Source organism: Thunnus maccoyii, chromosome 4 (genome assembly GCF_910596095.1).
Source record: "Thunnus maccoyii chromosome 4, fThuMac1.1, whole genome shotgun sequence".
NCBI lineage: Eukaryota > Metazoa > Chordata > Actinopteri > Scombriformes > Scombridae > Thunnus > Thunnus maccoyii.
In genome coordinates this window covers 23,309,232-23,326,737 of record NC_056536.1, presented here as the reverse complement: position 1 = coordinate 23,326,737, position 17,506 = coordinate 23,309,232, and the positions used below count along the sequence as shown (strand labels likewise).

Below are 17,506 nucleotides of genomic sequence, written 5' to 3'. Positions count from 1 at the left end.
GAGAATTACTTTAACTTTCTGACAAAAATTGTCAGTAAAGCAAAACAATGGAGCAGTGGAGAGCCAGTTGTCAGAATTCAATTTTGAGTTGTTCTAATGTTTTATTTATTTTACTTTTCTGTATTTCACAGGGCTTGAAAAGGACCGGCCTAATCTTCTTCTGGGTCTGGCAATCATCCAGAAACCAAAACGTCCTGGAAGCTTGCCTCAGGAAATTGAAGAGAAGAGACCCAAAGTTCATATGTCCAAAGACCCCATGTGGATCCCAAAACCTCCAGTCCTCTATGGTTCTGACAAATTAGAGATATTCCAACCCTATGATCCAGAGACTCCTGCTAGCACCACCCCTCCTGGTTCACCTTCCTGCCCTGGGTCACCATCAGACTCCTCCTCTTCTGGCTCAGTCACCATACCATCTCTTTTGACTTCCATAAGAGCAACCCCCCCTGTTTCTAACTCAGCCACTGCTGCTAACACTCAGTCCACCTCTAATAGCAGTTCCAACAAGAATCCGCTACAGACTATCTTGAAGACTTTGTTTGGCAATAAGCAAACTGACTCCATGGTCTCTTCTGATGGAAGTTCTACAACAACAACAACAACAACAACAACAACAACAACAGCAACAACAGTAAGTGCTAAGATGCTCCCAGTATTTTCCCAGGCATCTGGATCAATGGTGGATCCAATTGTTCAACAGTATGGACATAAATCCAAAGTCAAAGAGATAGAAGAAGAGGAAAATGACTTTGACCGACCATACGACCCAGAAGAGGAATATGATCCAGCAATGGGATATGGAGTGGTTTCTCCACAGAGCATAGAAAAAGTGAAGGCAGGTGGCCCTGCATTATCAGGTTTTGTAGACGATGATGTGGCCTATGATCCAGAAGACGAGACTATCTTTGAAGATATTCAAAGTGATGTTGTAACAAAGCCCCCTGTTCAAACTCAAATGTCTGATTCTCCATCATGCCCAACGCCAGTTTCCACCCAAGTTGTAACACCAGCTCCCACTTCCACCCCAGCCCAAACTTCTAACCTTGCTGAAGTTCCACAGAACCTTCCTACAGGCACTGTGGTCGTCTCAGCTGCAACACTGACTGAACAACAGAGAATGCTTGAGGAGCTTAATAAGCAGATTGAAGAGCAAAAACGGCAATTAAAGGAGCAGGAAGAGGCACTTCGTCAACAGAGAGAGGCTGTGGGTATGTTCATGGCTCACTTCTCAGTTTCTGATTCTCTGATGTCCCCCCCACAAAAATCTCTGCCTCTCAGTCAACTGCCATCTCAGCAGAGTGGCATAATGCAAACAGAGTCAGGGCCTTTGGAATCAACAGACAAGGCCAACAACCTTTCAGAGACTATGAACAGTCCAAATGTAGATGCACAAACTGTTAATCCAGAAGACACAAATGCCATTCCTGATCTTAAAAATGATGCAGATGCTGTTACAGAACAAGATGAAACACAGGAAAATGACAAGTATTCCTCTGCTGGAGAGATTGAAGATTCTGATGTAGCTTATGATCCAGAGGATGAATCACTTTTTAATGAAATTCAAGAGGATGTATTTCAAGGAAGTAGTACAAAGACTCGGGATTCATCTTTGTCTAGAGCAGGGCACAAGGGTACTCCTCTAAATTCATACCACAGCAGAAAGCGAAGGCCATCACCAAAGAAGCGGAGTCATCGTGAAAGGGGCCGCCATAGAAGTCCCTCAAGAAAATCACAGAGGCGTTCTCCTTCACATTCCCGGAGACGTAGAGAAAGGGATAGACACAGAAGAAGTGAAAGGGAGAGGTCAAGGCATAGAGCTAGAGACCAGTCTGAACGCCAGGCTCGTCATCGTAAAGAGCACACTACACACCGTCGTTCTCATGGGCGTAGAAGATCCCCATCATCCCCCAGACAAAAAGATTCTATGTCCCTTTCACCAAATCAACATAAAGGACCTTCCCCTCATATCTTTGAGAAACCAAAACATATAAGTGGCCAGCTTAATACTCCATTAGACCCTGTTGTTGGACAATGTGTAGAGAGTAACACATCATCATATACTCCAGTTACTATAAAAAATGACCCTGATGGACATCAGTTAAAGTGTAATATTTTTGAGATTACAACGCCACAACAAAAGAGCCTTGAGAAAGACTTTTCACATGAACTTCTTCACAAAGTGAAACTTGAGATTTCAGAACCATCAAAATCCAAAGAGCTTCAAAAACATTCAGCCAGTGACCATGATGACACAGGTAGTGGTTCACAAGAAGTGGATAAACCCACTCAACAGGAAACTTTGCTTAGTAGCAAAATTGAAAGTACAGTTCCTCTAAGAGAAATTGATCCTCCAATTCGAGATTCTCCTGAGAGCCCTGATCCAGACCCACAGTTTGTGGAACCTGGCAACATAGAAAGGAGTGAATCAGTTAAGACTGAGGAAATCAGAGATCCTGAGACACATATCAGTGGCTTGATGCCACTTGTGAAAATTGAAAACAATTGTCTACCAATTGGCGGTCAAGCAACACTGCCTAAAATACCATGGCTTACTCTCGAAGGCACAATGTCAAATGTTTTGAAATTGGATTTTAAAGCCCTAGATCTACAAGGCCCAGGTGTCAGAAATCAAGATATGATTGTGGCAGACAAACAGATAGAAGGGGAATGTACAGGCCTAAAGCATCCAGAAATAATTTGTCAAGGTGGGGCACATTCAAATCCAGCTACAGGAGCAGGTATTCAGGGTTCAGATATCAGAAATCCAGGACCAGATATTAATGGCCCTGGACATAGGGGCTCACAGAAAGATTTAAGAGAAACAGGAGTTAGATTTCCAGGGCTTGATGTGAGAAGTCCAGAAATGCCAAGCATAAGTCCCAATATTTGGGGTCTTGAACCACACATACAAGACCTAGCTGTAAACAGTCAGAGGAAACATGGGAGGGACCCAGGGACAGAGATGCAGGATTCAGAGCCAAATATGAAAGATCCAGCTATTCACTGCCCTTCGACAGATAGACCTGTGCCTGACACAAGGGGCTCGGAATCGAGGGACCCTTTATCAGCCATGTATCATCCAAGCCTGGGTACAAGGGAACCGATTATAACAGATGAGAGGAGAAGCCAAGATGGTAGTGTTCTACAGAAAGGTTTACTGGGTCTAAAGACAGAGGAGCAGAGAATGCCAGAAAACCCAGATGGCAGGCCAGGTGTTATGGGTATAGAGGCTCCAGATTTTATAGGAAGAGATAGACACCCAAAAGATATAGGTGAAAGTCCACATACTGGCGCTATGAGATCTGCTATGAGGACTGTAAGTGTAAGAGCTCCAAGTCCAGATATAAGGAGTGCAGGTCCATCTTTTAGAGGCTCTGGAATAGTTCAAAGGCACACTAGGCATGATGGCAGTCCAGTTTTAGAAGAAAGGGGCCCTCGGAAGAGGGGTTTTCAGCCATATGGAAGAGATGCAGACTTGAGCAGGAGGTGTGGCAGTCGAGAAAGGAGTTTAGATTCAAATGCATCTACAGGTTCAGAGGGCAGAGTTTTGAGAGCATCCCCATCAAGGACACATGAAAGGCATGGCCCACAAAGAGAGCGAGATGTACCCATGAGAGGACCAGGGCCAAATATGAATTATGAAAGTGCTGGGTCTTGCTTTGGACAAGACAGTAGTGGGCCTAGAGAAGATTTCAAGGAGCCATGGTCTGATCATAGGGTTGAAAGGAGTGTACATGGCCCTGACATGAGAGAATCAGAAACCATGCATGAATTAAGAAGTCCACATATAAGAGGAATAAGTTATATGGGGTCTGGTCAAGATATGGGTAGTATGGGTGGCTCAGATACAAGAGGTGATAGAAGTGAGTCACATACCATGAGTTCAGGTAGAGACATCAGAGAATCAGGTCCAAATAAGAGAGATGAAGGCATGCAGGGAAGAAATATACAGGGTCCATGGCTAGAGAGGAGAAATGAACAAATGGGTCAAGAAGACAGAGGTCTCGTTCCAAACATTATAAATCCAAATTGGAGAGATTCAAGACCAGGTGGTGTATGTCCTGATATAAGGGATCAGGGTAATCAAAATAGAGACCAGGGTCCACATATGATGGATCCAAATTGGAGTGGCCCAAGATCAGATGTAAGAGATGATTGGAGAGGGCCTGATAGGAGAGGATCAGGGCCTGTTAGAGGAGGGTCATTTATACAAGATGAATGGAGAGTCCATCCACCTGATAGGAAAGGACCAAACATGGAGAGCCAGGGGCCTGACAGAAGAGGCGCTGGAGGCCCGGACTTTAGAGAATCAGGGCCTGAAATGAGAAGTCCAAACATGGAGGGCCTGAGGCAAGACAGGAGAGGAACAGGTGGTCCAGGTTTCATGGGACCAGGGCCTGAAAGGAGAGGCCCTGAAACGGAGGTCCCAGTGCATGAGAGGAGAGGACCAGGGGGTCAGGATTTCATTGGATCAGGACCTGAAAGGAGAGCTCCTCATATGGAGGGTCCTGGGCCTGACAGGAGACGACCTGTAGGTCCAGATAACAGTGGACCAGGATCTGAAAGGAGAGGTCCAGTTATGGATGGTCAAGGATCTGGCATGAGAGGACCAGGGGGCCCAGACTTTGTGGGACCAGGACTTGAAAGGAGAGCTCCACCTATGGAGGTTCTTGGGCCTGACAAGAGAGGCCATGGAGGTCCACATTTCAGAGGACCAGGACCTGAAGGGAAAAATCCACCTATGGAGGGTCCAAGACCTGACATGAGAGGACCGGCAGGTCCAGATTTTAGGGGACCATGGCCTGAAAGGCAGGGTCCTGATATGGTTGGTCCAGGGCTTGGCAGGAGAGGACCAGGAGGTCCAGATGTCTGGGGGCCAGGACCTGATAGGAGAGGACCTGGAGGTCCAGATTTCTGTGGACCGGGGCCTGAAAGGAGAAATTTCTCTATGGAGGTTCCTGGGCCTGACAGGAGAGGACCTGGAGGTCCAGATTTCAGAGGACCAGGAACTGAAAATAGAGGTCCAGCTATGGAGGGTCCAGGACCTGACAGAAGAGGACGAGGAGGTCCAGATTTCAGTGGGCCAGGGCCTGAAAGGAAAGGTCCAGCTATGAGAGGTCCAGGTCCTGACAGGAGAGGACCAGGAGGTCCAGATTTCCAGGGACCAGGGCCTGAAAGGAGAGGTTCCTCTATGGACCGTCAAGGGCCTAACAGGAGAGGACCAGGAGGTCCAGATTTCCAGGGACCAGGGCCTGAAAGGAGAGGTTCCTCTATGGACCGTCAAGGGCCTGATAGGAGAGAATCAGGAGGTCCAGATTTAAGAGGGCCTGGGTATGAAAGGAGAGGTCCCAGTGTTGAGGGTCAAGGGCCTCCCGGGATGGGACCAGGACACCAAAACACTGGTGGACTGGGTCCTGACAGGAGAGGACCATATATGACGGGTCCTGGGCCTGACTTCATGGGACTTGGGCCTGAAAGAACTGGTCTAGGTATGGAAGGTCCAGGGCCTCACGGTAGAGAACAGGGAGGTCCACACTTAAGGGGTCCTGGGCCAGAAAGTGGACATATAAATATGGAGGGCCCTGGGCCAGATGGGAGGGGTCCAGGAATCATGGGACCAAGGCCTGAAAGACCAGGTTCTGGTGTTGAAGGTCTAGGGCCTGATAGGATAGGACAGCAAGGACCAGAGTTCATGGAACCAGGGCTTGATGGAACAAGACCATGTATGGAGGGTCCAGGTTCCAGGAGAGGGCTAAGAGGTCCAAACATGAAGAGACCGGGGCTTCAACATTCAGGTCTAAACATTGAGGGCCCAGGGTCTGACAGGAGAGGTCCAGAAGGTCCAGATTTTAGGGGACCTGGTCCAGAAAGAAGACCTCCAGATATGGAGGGAACAGGTCACAGCAGGAGCTTTCCAGGAGGCCCACAGTTCACTGGTCATAAGCCTGAAAGAAGACCTCCAGATATGGGGGGCCCAGAGTCTGATAGGAGAGGTCCACACTTGAGAGGGATGGGGCCTGAAAGAACTGTTATGGAGGGTCCAGGCCCCAATAGGAAAGGTCCAGGAGATCTAGATATTAGAGGATCAAGTTGTGAAAGCAGAGGTCAAGACATTGAGGGCTCAGGCCCTGACAGACAAGAACCAGGAGGCTCAGGCTTCAGAAATACAGGGTTTGAAAGGAGAGGTCCAGACATGGAGGGCCCAGCGCCTGACTGGAGAAGATTAGGTGGTCCAGACTTAAGAGGCCTAGGCATCAGACAGAAACATTCAAATACAGAAAATCTAAAACATGGTAGAAGAGATGACTGGAGAGGGGCTGACTTTGGAGAGTCAGAACCTAACCAAGAAAGCCCAGATATAGAAGGCCCAGGGCCTGATAGAACAGGTCGAAATTTGAGGGGTCCAAGGCCTATAAGGAGAAATATTACAGGACCAGGGCCAGATAGGAGAGGCACAGACTTGGAGGAACAGTGGTTAGATGGAAGAGGGCCCTATATGGAGCCCAGAGGAAATGAAAGAGAGTGTTCAGGAGATGAATGGAAACGACATGGCAACAGAGATCCAAGGCCTATCCAAGAAGGGCTAGATGAGCAAGGCCAAGAACATGGGAGGGAAGGTCCTTACAATGAATGGAGAGGCCCAGGGTGTAGTGGGCCTGGTCCCATACAGGAAAGACCAAATATGCAATTTCCAGGGCATAGGAGAGGTCCAAGACATGATTGGAGTGGTCCTGGTTGTAGTGGCCCAAGGTCTTTCCAGGATGATCCAGATATAATGTGTCCAGGGCCTGGTAGAGGAGGACCTGGAAATGAATGGAGAGATCCTGATAGAGGGCAAGCTGGACCAAACAGAAATGGACCTGGACCATTTTTCAGAAGGGAAAGAGATCTAGACAATAGAGGACAAGGCCATGATATAAGAGGTCCAGGCATGAGAGAACCAGGGTCAGATATGAGAGGGGGTCCAGATATGAGGAATGACTGGAGGCAGCCAGACTTCAGGGGGAATATGAGAGGTCCAAACATGGAAGGACCTGGGCCTCAAAGAGAAGGTCCAGATTTGATGAATTCATGCCAAAATAGGAGAGTATGTGAGATGGAAGGTCTTGATAGAAGAGGCCCAGGAAATCCAGATTTAAGGCAGCCAGGGCTTGAAAACAGAAATTCAAACATCGAAGGTCCAGGGACTGATGGTAGATGTTCAGATCTTCGAGTGCTAGGATCTGAAAGGCAAGGTGTGAATACAGAAAGCCGTGGACCAGGTAGACAAGGATTTGAACATGATTTTAGGAGGGAAAGGAGAGGTCCGGACATGAGAGGGCTTGGGCCTGATCAAACAGACATGAATGGGCCAGCCCCTGAAAGTTTAGATATAAGACATGGGTCTGGGAGGTGGGGTATAAACACTGGGGGGCCTGGGTCTGATAGAACAGGTCCAGACTTGATGGGCCCAGGGTTAGACTCAAGGGGATCTGAGCCATCCATGAAGGATGGAATGCAAGGGTCAGATATAAGAAGCCCGGGGTATGATTGCAGTGGGTCAGACATGCGGGGTAGGAGATCAAGGCAGATGGGTCAAAGAAGAGGCCCGGAGTTGAGATGTTCAGATATGTCTGCACCACCTTATTTCAAAAGAGAGGGTCATCAGGTTACCCAATTCCAAGGCCCTAATGATCCACATCCTGCACCATTCAATAGGCCCCCAGGTCCAGCTCCAAACAGTGGAGGAAAATCATGCCCCAGTTTTGACAACCCACAAAATCAGCAAGCAGTAAAACCTCAGAGACATAGAGCTGCCTTACTTCCCACTCCAACAGAAGGTCTTATACGCTTTCCAAATCGCAGGATCAACAGTCCTGATGTCTTCAGCCCAAAACAAAAACATATAGGCCACCCAACAGACAGGGAGTGGAATAGAGGTAGACCAGTGAGTCGAGAAAGAGAATTGGTCAAAGGGCAAAGACAGGAGCAGGAGAAAAGTCCTGCTGGTAAGATTTGCACACCTGTAGGGACAAGCACAAGGGGTGGAGAAGAAGAAAAGGAAGAGGGTAATCAAACTGATAATACATGTTGAGCCAAGTTAGACACAGGCTAAAAATCAAGACATAGTCCCTTCAGGACAGTAAGGCTGATTAACCAGACCTGCAAAAACACAGAATAACACAGTGAATGTATTTTGCTCAAGGAGAATGTTTGTCCATGTCTTATTGAAATTGTAACATGACCTACAGGCAAAGCCATGCGAAAGATCAGATATCATAGCTTGATTTGGACATGCTCAGAGATATTTCAGTTTATTATGTTCTAGTTTGTCTATTTCAAAGTAGATGTGTTTATTTTTGTTTGATAATGACTAAATGCCTCTTAAACTTAATTGATCACTTGTAAATTCAAGTTGTGTATCTCTTGTTGGAAACAGTCAGAAATGTTTTGTGTACATTTTTTTGTTTATGTTTTTCTTTTTTTTTCTTTTTTTTAACATAGCCATAGTGTCAGTAAAGTAGCCTTGATCTGACTTAAATGTTCTACTGCTGATAAAATAATGGCTGTTCTTGTTCTTTAAGAATGCAGGAAGTCAATAAAAATGACATACCTTTTTTAAATTTGTATTTAGTTTGATTTTGCCAACAATATATTTTTCACTGCTATGTGAATAGTACTCACAGCTGTTACTAAAACAGTCACTTGTTAAAGCACTGTGATAACACTTTGTGGAATATAATTAATTTCTGGTTCATACTTTTTTAGAGCTACAATAAAAATCTCACGCTTCACAGTTTATCTAATGGCATAATAGTGTTGCATATCTCCATGTAACGCAGGAAACGTATTCTTTGTACTGAAAAAGTAATTTAGCCTATAATGACATACTGATTGACACAACAGAGGTCGGAGACTAAAATAAAAGTAGTAATACCACAATGTAAAAATCACCATGAAAAGCCCTACATTCAAATTCTGTCTTGAGTGAAAGTATGGTTAGATACAATAAGTACAAGTCTTACCAACATACAGGAAAATTGTCCTGTCAGTGCATCATTGAGTATCATTTTACTGTTGTGGTTAGTCAAGCTCATTTTAACTATTGTTGGGTTGCTTATCTATAAGAATGTATCATACTTTAAAGCAAGTTTTGTATGTAAAGTGTTAATCTGCAAGTAACATTAACTACAGCTTTCATATAAATATTGTGGATTAAAAAGTACAATATTTGCCTCTGAAATTTAGTGGAGTAGAAGTATAAAGTGGAACAAAATATAAATAATCAAGAACCTCAAGATTGTTCGTATGTACGGTATTTGAGTACTTTGTTCCATTCCTTCACTGGATATATCCATATGAACATTAAGTATCCAATGACACAAAAACAAGCACATTTATTGTTATAGGAGGCTCCATACTCCCAATGCTTTTGAGAAAAGGTTGACCAGTTTGGTGGGTTATACCTGTCCTGATCTAAGACAGAGCCAGCCAGAATGAAAAGAACTTAAAGGTTAGGTTCACATCTTTCAAGTCTGTCTTAAAACCATAGTCAAGTACCCATATGAATGCTGAAACTGTTTTTCAGTTGGATATTGGCCATAATATCCCATGTTTCCCTGGACAGTGTTACTGTGGTAAATAATAGTCACACAAAGAGGGAATTTTGCATAAAAAAAGACTTTGGAAGGTTTCCCTCTTGATTTGACTTACCCAGACAGCTGAATCCTCATATCAGCTTAATTTTGGTTTGGAATGTAATTTTGCACAGAATGAGGACTGTGGGTTTTATCCCCCATCACTGATATTGAAACGGCTTTAAGAAGGGATCTCTTTAAGGCCACCATGGACAGGAGGAATGATTACAGCATGCAAAAATTGTTTCAATGTTCATATTTTAAGACAGACTTGAAAAATGTGAGCCTATCCTTTACCTGGTTTAAACACACATTATGACCTGATTCTCATTCCAGGGAAATGCTATATAGGATATATAATTACTCTAGTGTGCCATGTAGACAGCTGGCCAATATAATTGCCTAGAACCATTAAAGGGCAAAATGTTGTTTTTTCTTATTTGGAATGAGACATGTTTGCACAATAACATGGATTATTTTTTAATACAAAAGCCCTGTTGTTTAATTAGTTTTCAGGTTTATTTCTTAAGGGCTCTTGCTGTGACAAGCAAGTGGGGACAGATGAGTAAAAGAGGAAGAGGGAAGGGAGAACAAGTCCTTGGAAAAAATATCCCTGCTAATAGAAGACTGAGTCTGCATTTGTTAATATTGTGCATGAGCCTCCACAGCAACCTGCAAAGCTCATGGTTTACCAAAGGGGGGCGACAGCATTCAGTTGAATCTAGTCCATCAGGCATCAAAGCACCCACCAAGGAATTGATATTGAACTAGCTTTGGTAAGTGCACAAATTGTGCTTTAGCCACAATTAAATATCTCAATCACAAATCACAAAAACATCTAGTTATAGCAGATCACCACTGTTACATAACAGCCAGATTGCAGCCACAAACTTCCCATGAAGGGCCCTCAGCTTTTTCTGTTCAGCACAGGAGACTGGACCTCTGACCTGTGTGCATCACATCCTAAATGGATTCTTGCCTGAAATATTGTTTACATGATCAAGACTTCATCTACACAATGAATTGGGTTAACAATATTTTTTTTGCCATTATACATTAGTTCCAGTGCTGGACAATTATTCACATTTGCTATGATTTTAGTTTTCTTATCATTTATCTTATTAATAAGGATTAAGAAAAGTGGTCAAGATGTAAATAAACTGCAGAAGAAGTTTCCTTGAATCACCCTAACAGATGAGTCACGGAAACAATTATAAGCTACTGAAAATAACGTGATTTTTTTTTTATTTTTTACTGAAATCAGTTATACTAGTATATGATAAACAAGCACCAGTCATCAGCACAAACGTATATTTATTGGCTCTCTGCTGTAGTGCCTGTGGGATTCTCTCATTCTTCTCTCTCATTGTCATAATTACAGTGTGTAAACGTGTTACTACAAAGTATTTTGGTAAAAAGGTAGAAAAACACGTTTTGGGTTATTTAGCTAAAATGTTCAAATAAACTGAAAAAAAGCCCTCCTTTGACAGTTTTCAGTCCAGCCTTTTTCAGCGGACATCTGAGAAGCTCCTGAAGGTTGACAGAGCTGATTTAAGTACCCCTATGGTTGTGTACAATTTAATAGTGCTGGTGGAAGAAGTGTTGAGAAATAAATGTTAAATAAATGTTTAAACCACTGACATTAATTTATGCATCAATGCATGAGCAGCAGGTTGTAGCTGGTTGGGGTAAAGCTAATTACTTTATTGTTATATTATGTAATTTACAACAATGCATAATGTTTTATATGGAGTAAGTACAGTAGAGAAATAGTTGTAGAAATACTCAATTTAATTGGTAACTTGGTTATACTGTACCTCTAAATTGGGTTTAAATACAGTGCTTGAGTAAATGTACTTAGTTCATCTCTACCACTGCATTTTAAAGGTTGTCTACAGCATTTCTGATATTGGTCTGTTAAAAAACATTTTTTTCTTTAAATCATCGGAGGCTTCATCTGGGATACTGACCGACGTCCGGGGTCGGACTCCAACGTCAGTTGTCACCGGCGGGCATCGGGCAGGATTTGGCATTAAGTAAGTTAAAGACCTTAAAGAAAGGTCAATATAAAGAGGTGACTATTTAGAGTTCAGCCTTCATTATTTGGGCCACTTAATAATTGATGGTTGAAAGTATATTAACCGTTTTAACGTGGAAAGGGTTTTTACATAGATGTCCACGTCAGGTTAATTTATGCCAACGTCTTGTGACATTTAGCGTACGTTACTAGCTTAACGTTAACGTCGCTCGTTCCTCAACATAAAGTCGCGAGCTAACTTTTGTAGCTAAAGTTAATTTACTCACTACTGACATCTCGAAGGTATAAATGAATTGTTTAATATCAACACCGTATGTTAAGTTTGTTGAAGCTATCTTGGGCAACAATTTATGTTACGTTCAAAGACAAAAAACATTTAATAAAACAGCCCACGACACGTTTAACTTTAGCTAGTTGATGTCGGTTAACACGTATGTGGCCTGTAATGGTGGAAAGCTGAGACAAGCAGTGGTGAAGTATTCAGATCCTTCAGTAAAATTACCAATAACGTTACAGTAATGTAAAAATACTCCATTACAAGTTAAAGTCCTATTAGCAGCAAAATGTAGTTAAAGTATTGCAGTAAAATTAGTGGTTTGGTCCCTCTGACTGATATATTATTATATAGGACATCATTAGATTATTAATACTGACACATTAGTGTGTAAGCAGCATGTTACTGTTTTAGCTGCTGGAGGTGGAGTTGTTTGAACTATTTCATATACAGTTAGATAGTTAAGTCCATAGATTCCCAACCTAGGGGTCGGGCCCCTCCAAAGGGTTAGGACCAGATAAATCTGTGGAGTCATGAGATGATTAATGGGAGAGGAGAGAAGAAAAAACAAAGTTCTGATACACAAATCTGTTTTCTGTTTTTGAACTTTTTCTCAAACCTTTGATTTTTGGTGAAATATTGGATCATTTGAATATTTATTGAAATGAAACCATGTGTGAAGTTTGGAGGGAAAAATCACTATTTGGTGGAGCTGTTAACAACTCACAGACATCTGAAATGTGACCCCGACTACACACTGCTTTTTATAAGATATCAAAAGCACAAAAGGACATCTGAAAAATAACTAAAGCTGTCAAATAAATGTAGTGGAGTAGAAAGTCCAATATTTACCTCTGAAATGTAGTGGAGTGGAAGTATAAAGTAGCATCAAATGGACATACTCAAGTAAAGTACAAGTACCTCAAAATTGTACTTAAGTATAGTACTTAAGTAAATGTTATTAGTTACTTTCCACTCCTTGAGACAAATAAAACATTTTTCTGATCTCCATCCCATCTCTAGGATGTCATCCTTTTCCTCAGCTTGTAAAACCATCCATGTACCACCTTCAACCTCCTCCAGAGAACATCCCTATGACTCTGCTGGGGTGATTTTGAGCCAAGGTGGATGTTTGACATACGATCAGGGCCAGATGATGGGAACTGAGCTTGGTCTGATGGGGATGACAGAGGTTGAATATACACACCTTCAGCACCTTATCCAAGCCCAGATGGAGGCACAAGCTCCTCCAGACAGTCCAGATGTCAGATCTTACCCTGCTGCAGTGATGGCTAAAGACGCCACAGCGATTTCTCCCGTTCCAACCACTCAAGCTATTGACCTCTCAACTTCGACAGAGGAACACTGTCTGGTGATGCCAGGTGAAAAAACACCAACGTCTTATGGAGAGGTCCCAGGTTTTGTGCTGGCCAGAATCAGAGGAGAAAACAGTCTGACTGACTCACCCACCAACAGCAGCACATCTTCGCAGAAGCGATCCAGATCGGCTGCTAGAGTTTGCTTGGAGAAAAGGTTCAACTCCATGTCTGCTGACACGCCAAGGCAGCAAGATATTCAGTCAGCAGTTCTTAGCAAGTAGGTTTCACTATTAAAATGTATTGCTGTTTGTTGCTAACGCTGAAGTCACTCGTTTTTATGGAATGTGAAAAATCTCTGTTGTGTTTCAGTTTTTTGACGATGTTTCAGCAGTCTGCGGAGGCTCAAGAGGCAGTCATACATCCTCAAATGCAGAAGTGGATGAAAACTGACCGAGCAAATCCTTTTGAGGTTACCAGCCCATATGTCGGGGGTGTATATAACCCAGTGACCATGTGTGGCCAAGTATGGTGAAAAAAAAAGTCATGCGTTTTATTACAGCTTTATAGCATAATTCAATGTTTAATCTTTCTTTCTTGTGTTTTAATTTCAGGTGATTGGCCATATTCCTCACATGCTTGAACCAAACAAGCAGCAGGGTTTAATCATCCCCAAGAGTTTTTCATTTAATTTCTGCCCAGAGAGGATTGTTACAAAACCTCACTTTACCAGAAGCAGTAACACAACAGAAGAGCAGCAGTCGGTGAACATAGAAAGTAATAATCAGTATCTTATTTCAAAAGTATATTGTCTGCTGTACTACTATGCAAATACATGCATATGTTTGTGTCTAACTTAGTCTTATTTTGTACACTCTCATGTTTTTCACAGATGATTTGGCAATATCTGCTGCCTCCAGGAAGCACGGTAGTGCCCACAGCTCTCGACCTGTGAAGGCTGCTAAGGCTGCCCCAGACTCAGCTGGAGGATCAGGGAGCAGCAGCGGGAAAACAGCACGATCATGTATGTCGCTTAGCCAGCGCAGGGAGAAACACAACAGTAAGGAGAGGGAACGCAGGTGAGCAGCCATTGTTCACAGCTGAAGGTGTTTCTGCACCCTCCACAGTTTGTGACATGCTCTTATGAAATACTATTACTATAAATATTTATTGTCTCTCTGGGCCGTATATATTACCTCATGTAATATGTTGTTAGTTAAAGATTTTAAGTATGTGTGCCTTGCTCAACCATCACTACAGACTACACCATCTTTCATTCACGATGATCTATTCCCTACATAATAAACACTTCTTATTTTAGTCTAGTGAGAAGTAAACTGAGATTCTATATGCTGTGGACATTTTTGTGCCGTAGTGGGAATTTTGAGGGCATTACATTGGAGCTGAAATTATTAGCCGATTAATCGATCAACAGAATATGTATTGGCAACTATTTTTGATTAATCATTTAAGTCAGTTTTTAAAGGCAAAAATACCAAACATTCCCCAGGCCCAGCTTAATTGTGTGTCTTTACTGTCTTATGTGATAGTAAATTGATCATTTTTGAGTACTGGAGTGTTGATCAGACAAAACAAACTATTTGAAGACACCAACTTGTGCAGTAGGAAATTGTAACAGCATTTCCACAATTTTCTGACATTTAATGACCAAACAATGAATTGATTAATTAAGAAAATAATCGACAGATAAACTGATAATGATGCAGTTGCAGCTGCATAGCTTAGACACAGCAAATGTCTGGTTTACTGTTTACTGACCCTTTAACCTTGGAGCTCTCTCTTTATACAATAAAAAGGACCAAATTGATCCCCCACCATGTACATTCTAAATCCTAGAGACCATCTGTACTTCTTTAAACAGAGTTCATCATCTTTAGGGCCATGACCTAACATATATTTGCTTGATATGCAGACTTTGTTAGATATATGTTAAGTAAAAAATAAATTAAACCGGGTCAAAGAGATATTATGTCTGCTATGAATTGTTGAGACATGAGGTTATAGAACCTAAAGTCTCAGTCCTCAGTCAGTAATGTTTGAGATGTCACTGTCAGAAAAACATCTGTATTGTCTTTACTGCTGTGCAGGAAGAGGATTCGTTTGTGTTGTGACGAGCTGAACATGCTGGTGCCATTCTGTGATTCGGACACAGACAAAGTCACCACCCTGCAGTGGACCACTACCTTCCTGAGATACATCAAAAAAACATATGGTGACACCTTCAAAGAGGTACGTTTGTGTGGTCTCGAGTTGTGGAGTTAAAACATCCACTGATGTGAAACGTTAAGGTTTGATCATCCTGCTGCCGAATTATTTGTAACTAGCAACCTGCGGCTGGAAGATAAGAGCCTAATTATACTGCAGCACATTAAAACAAGCCCTGATATAACCACCACATTATGCTGACAGTGTGCAACACCACCACCACCTGGAGTAAAGGAGAGGGGCAGCCTAGATAGGCACAAATTTACTATAGCAGCACTGGTATTATCTGTAATTAGCAATAATCTGATGTTCTCTCCTTTACAGGAGTTTCAGAGTGCGTTCACTGATAATAAAGGACTATTTCTTAAATCCAGCCCCTCTTCAGGCCAGGGCCCATTCCAGCGGGAGATGGACGAGTCACTGACCATTCCTCTTGCGGTAGAACAATGACCCCTTCACCATTTTATCGATTAGATCAGCCAGATATGGGAGCACATTTAATTTATTATTGAATTTAACCTTTGAGTAGCTGGGATCTCCCCAGACAGTCTGGCTGTGGGGGTTAGGTGGGTGTTGTTCTTACATTTTAAATGACAAAAAGTGTCCTTTAGAGGTGAGCTCTGCTTCTGACTACATTACAATGATTTAGACAGTGGGAACTTTTCAGTTCCACGCCATATGATGCTCAAACATGATTAGTTTTCTCCAGGAAGACAACACTATATCAGGCAAGTGTTTGAACTGCCATAAAAGGGCTTTTCATAAACTCATACATAGTTGTTTCCCTTTGAAAAACAGCTGATAGAAAAAAAATAGACTTCAGAGGCAGCTATCATACATTTAGAAAATGTTAAATATGTGTCTTATATGCTTCTTTCATATTTTGTTTACTACTTTGTTCATACACATTTTCTAAAAATACAGCATGTTGTTCAGTTTACTTGTCTACATACAAATTAGTCTTTATTCATATATTCCAATAGTTTGGTATGGAAGTGTTTCTACTTAATAAATTAATGGGATTACTTGACTTTCATAGTGTTAAGCATATTACTCTCAAACTGTTCATTTGATATGTAGAGAAGAGTGATGTTTTACTGAAAAGTGGCTTTATTTGTTCTTTCTTACAACATGTCGCTGTAGCATCTTACTGTACATACAACAGTCACCCACAAATAATAAATAGTATTTAAAGTCATGTATATTTAATAGTTACAGCACCGGTAGTACATAGTGGATGTGGTCATTGCAGATTTGAGAAAAAAAAAGAAGGAAAAAAACTGCACCTAAGATTCTTAAATTTATTTTACAATGTCTGATTTCTCCATCCACAAGTTTTATTTTGTTTTTGATTCTCAAGTTTAGATAATCAACTTCACATGTAATTAAAAAACAAAACAAAAAACAAGCTGTAAAAAAAGACTATCAAAAGTTGTTTTTTGGATTAATCTACACAATTTCTGGGCACCTGGGTATTGGTTCTTTTTATTCCTTTTACAAAACATACACAGCTCCTTGACAGAGGCTTTTTACCTCTGGCTCCTATTTCCATATTTTACACTGTAAGCTCGTATGTTGAGGTAACACCTGTGATTTACATTAATGGGCTGTGATACATGCACATTCACTTCAGAGACAGTCACTGTTTTTAGAGATAATGGGGGCAGGGAAACAACATGTACAAAGTTTTTATACAAAAAGGACTCATCATTCATGTTTCCAGTTGTTTGTAAGTCAAGTCTTGTTATGTGATAGTATTTGGAGCAATGCAGTTGTTCTCTTGCACTCTTCCATGCCTCTGTCCACTTTATTTATGGATATCATCTTGATTTTTTTTTTTTGTCTCTCAGTTGTTCTGTTATTCATGTCACTCCTTGGATGTTCCTCTATTCCTCTCAAAATATCACACCTGTTGATGTTACTCTTCCCATCTTGTGATACATGTATTTAAATAAAGAGGACATTTTTGTGATCGCTCTCTTCTTTCATTCCTTCCTTTCCCTCACTTTTCATCCTTCCTCCATGGTCTGGATGG

The 17,506-nt window shown here is 42.0% G+C and overlaps 2 protein-coding genes across 4 annotated transcripts in view; both read left to right on the top strand.

Annotated features, from left to right (window-relative positions):
* Window positions 1-8,603, top strand: part of LOC121895086 — a 34,481-nt gene extending 25,878 nt beyond the window's left edge. For 2 of the 3 annotated variants that reach the window (XM_042407915.1, XM_042407916.1), the window contains exon 17: window positions 132-8,603. In XM_042407915.1, the coding sequence (XP_042263849.1) occupies window positions 132-8,074 (7,943 nt within the window). In that variant the 3' untranslated portion in view covers window positions 8,075-8,603. The remainder of the gene's footprint in view (window positions 1-131) is intronic. The other variant, XM_042407917.1, reaches the window with a different exon arrangement.
* Window positions 8,604-11,418: 2,815 nt separating this feature from the next.
* LOC121895092 (transcription factor-like 5 protein) lies at window positions 11,419-17,443 on the top strand. Its single transcript, XM_042407930.1, has 7 exons — window positions 11,419-11,653; window positions 12,953-13,525; window positions 13,618-13,771; window positions 13,860-14,022; window positions 14,138-14,324; window positions 15,354-15,495; window positions 15,796-17,443. Exons 1-7 carry the CDS (start codon window positions 11,469-11,471, stop codon window positions 15,919-15,921), a joined length of 1,530 nt encoding a protein of 509 aa, XP_042263864.1. The 5' UTR covers window positions 11,419-11,468; the 3' UTR covers window positions 15,922-17,443.
* Window positions 17,444-17,506: the final 63 nt, after the last annotated feature.

Coding starts and splice junctions, on each gene's coding strand:
- LOC121895092 (XM_042407930.1), top strand. CDS start 11,469: ATGTACTTAGTTCATCTCTACCACTGCATTTTAAAGGTTGTCTACAGC. Junction 11,654..12,952: donor CGGGCAGGATTTGGCATTAA/GTAAGTTAAAGA, acceptor TCCCATCTCTAG/GATGTCATCCTTTTCCTCAG. Junction 14,023..14,137: donor GCAGTCGGTGAACATAGAAA/GTAATAATCAGT, acceptor TGTTTTTCACAG/ATGATTTGGCAATATCTGCT.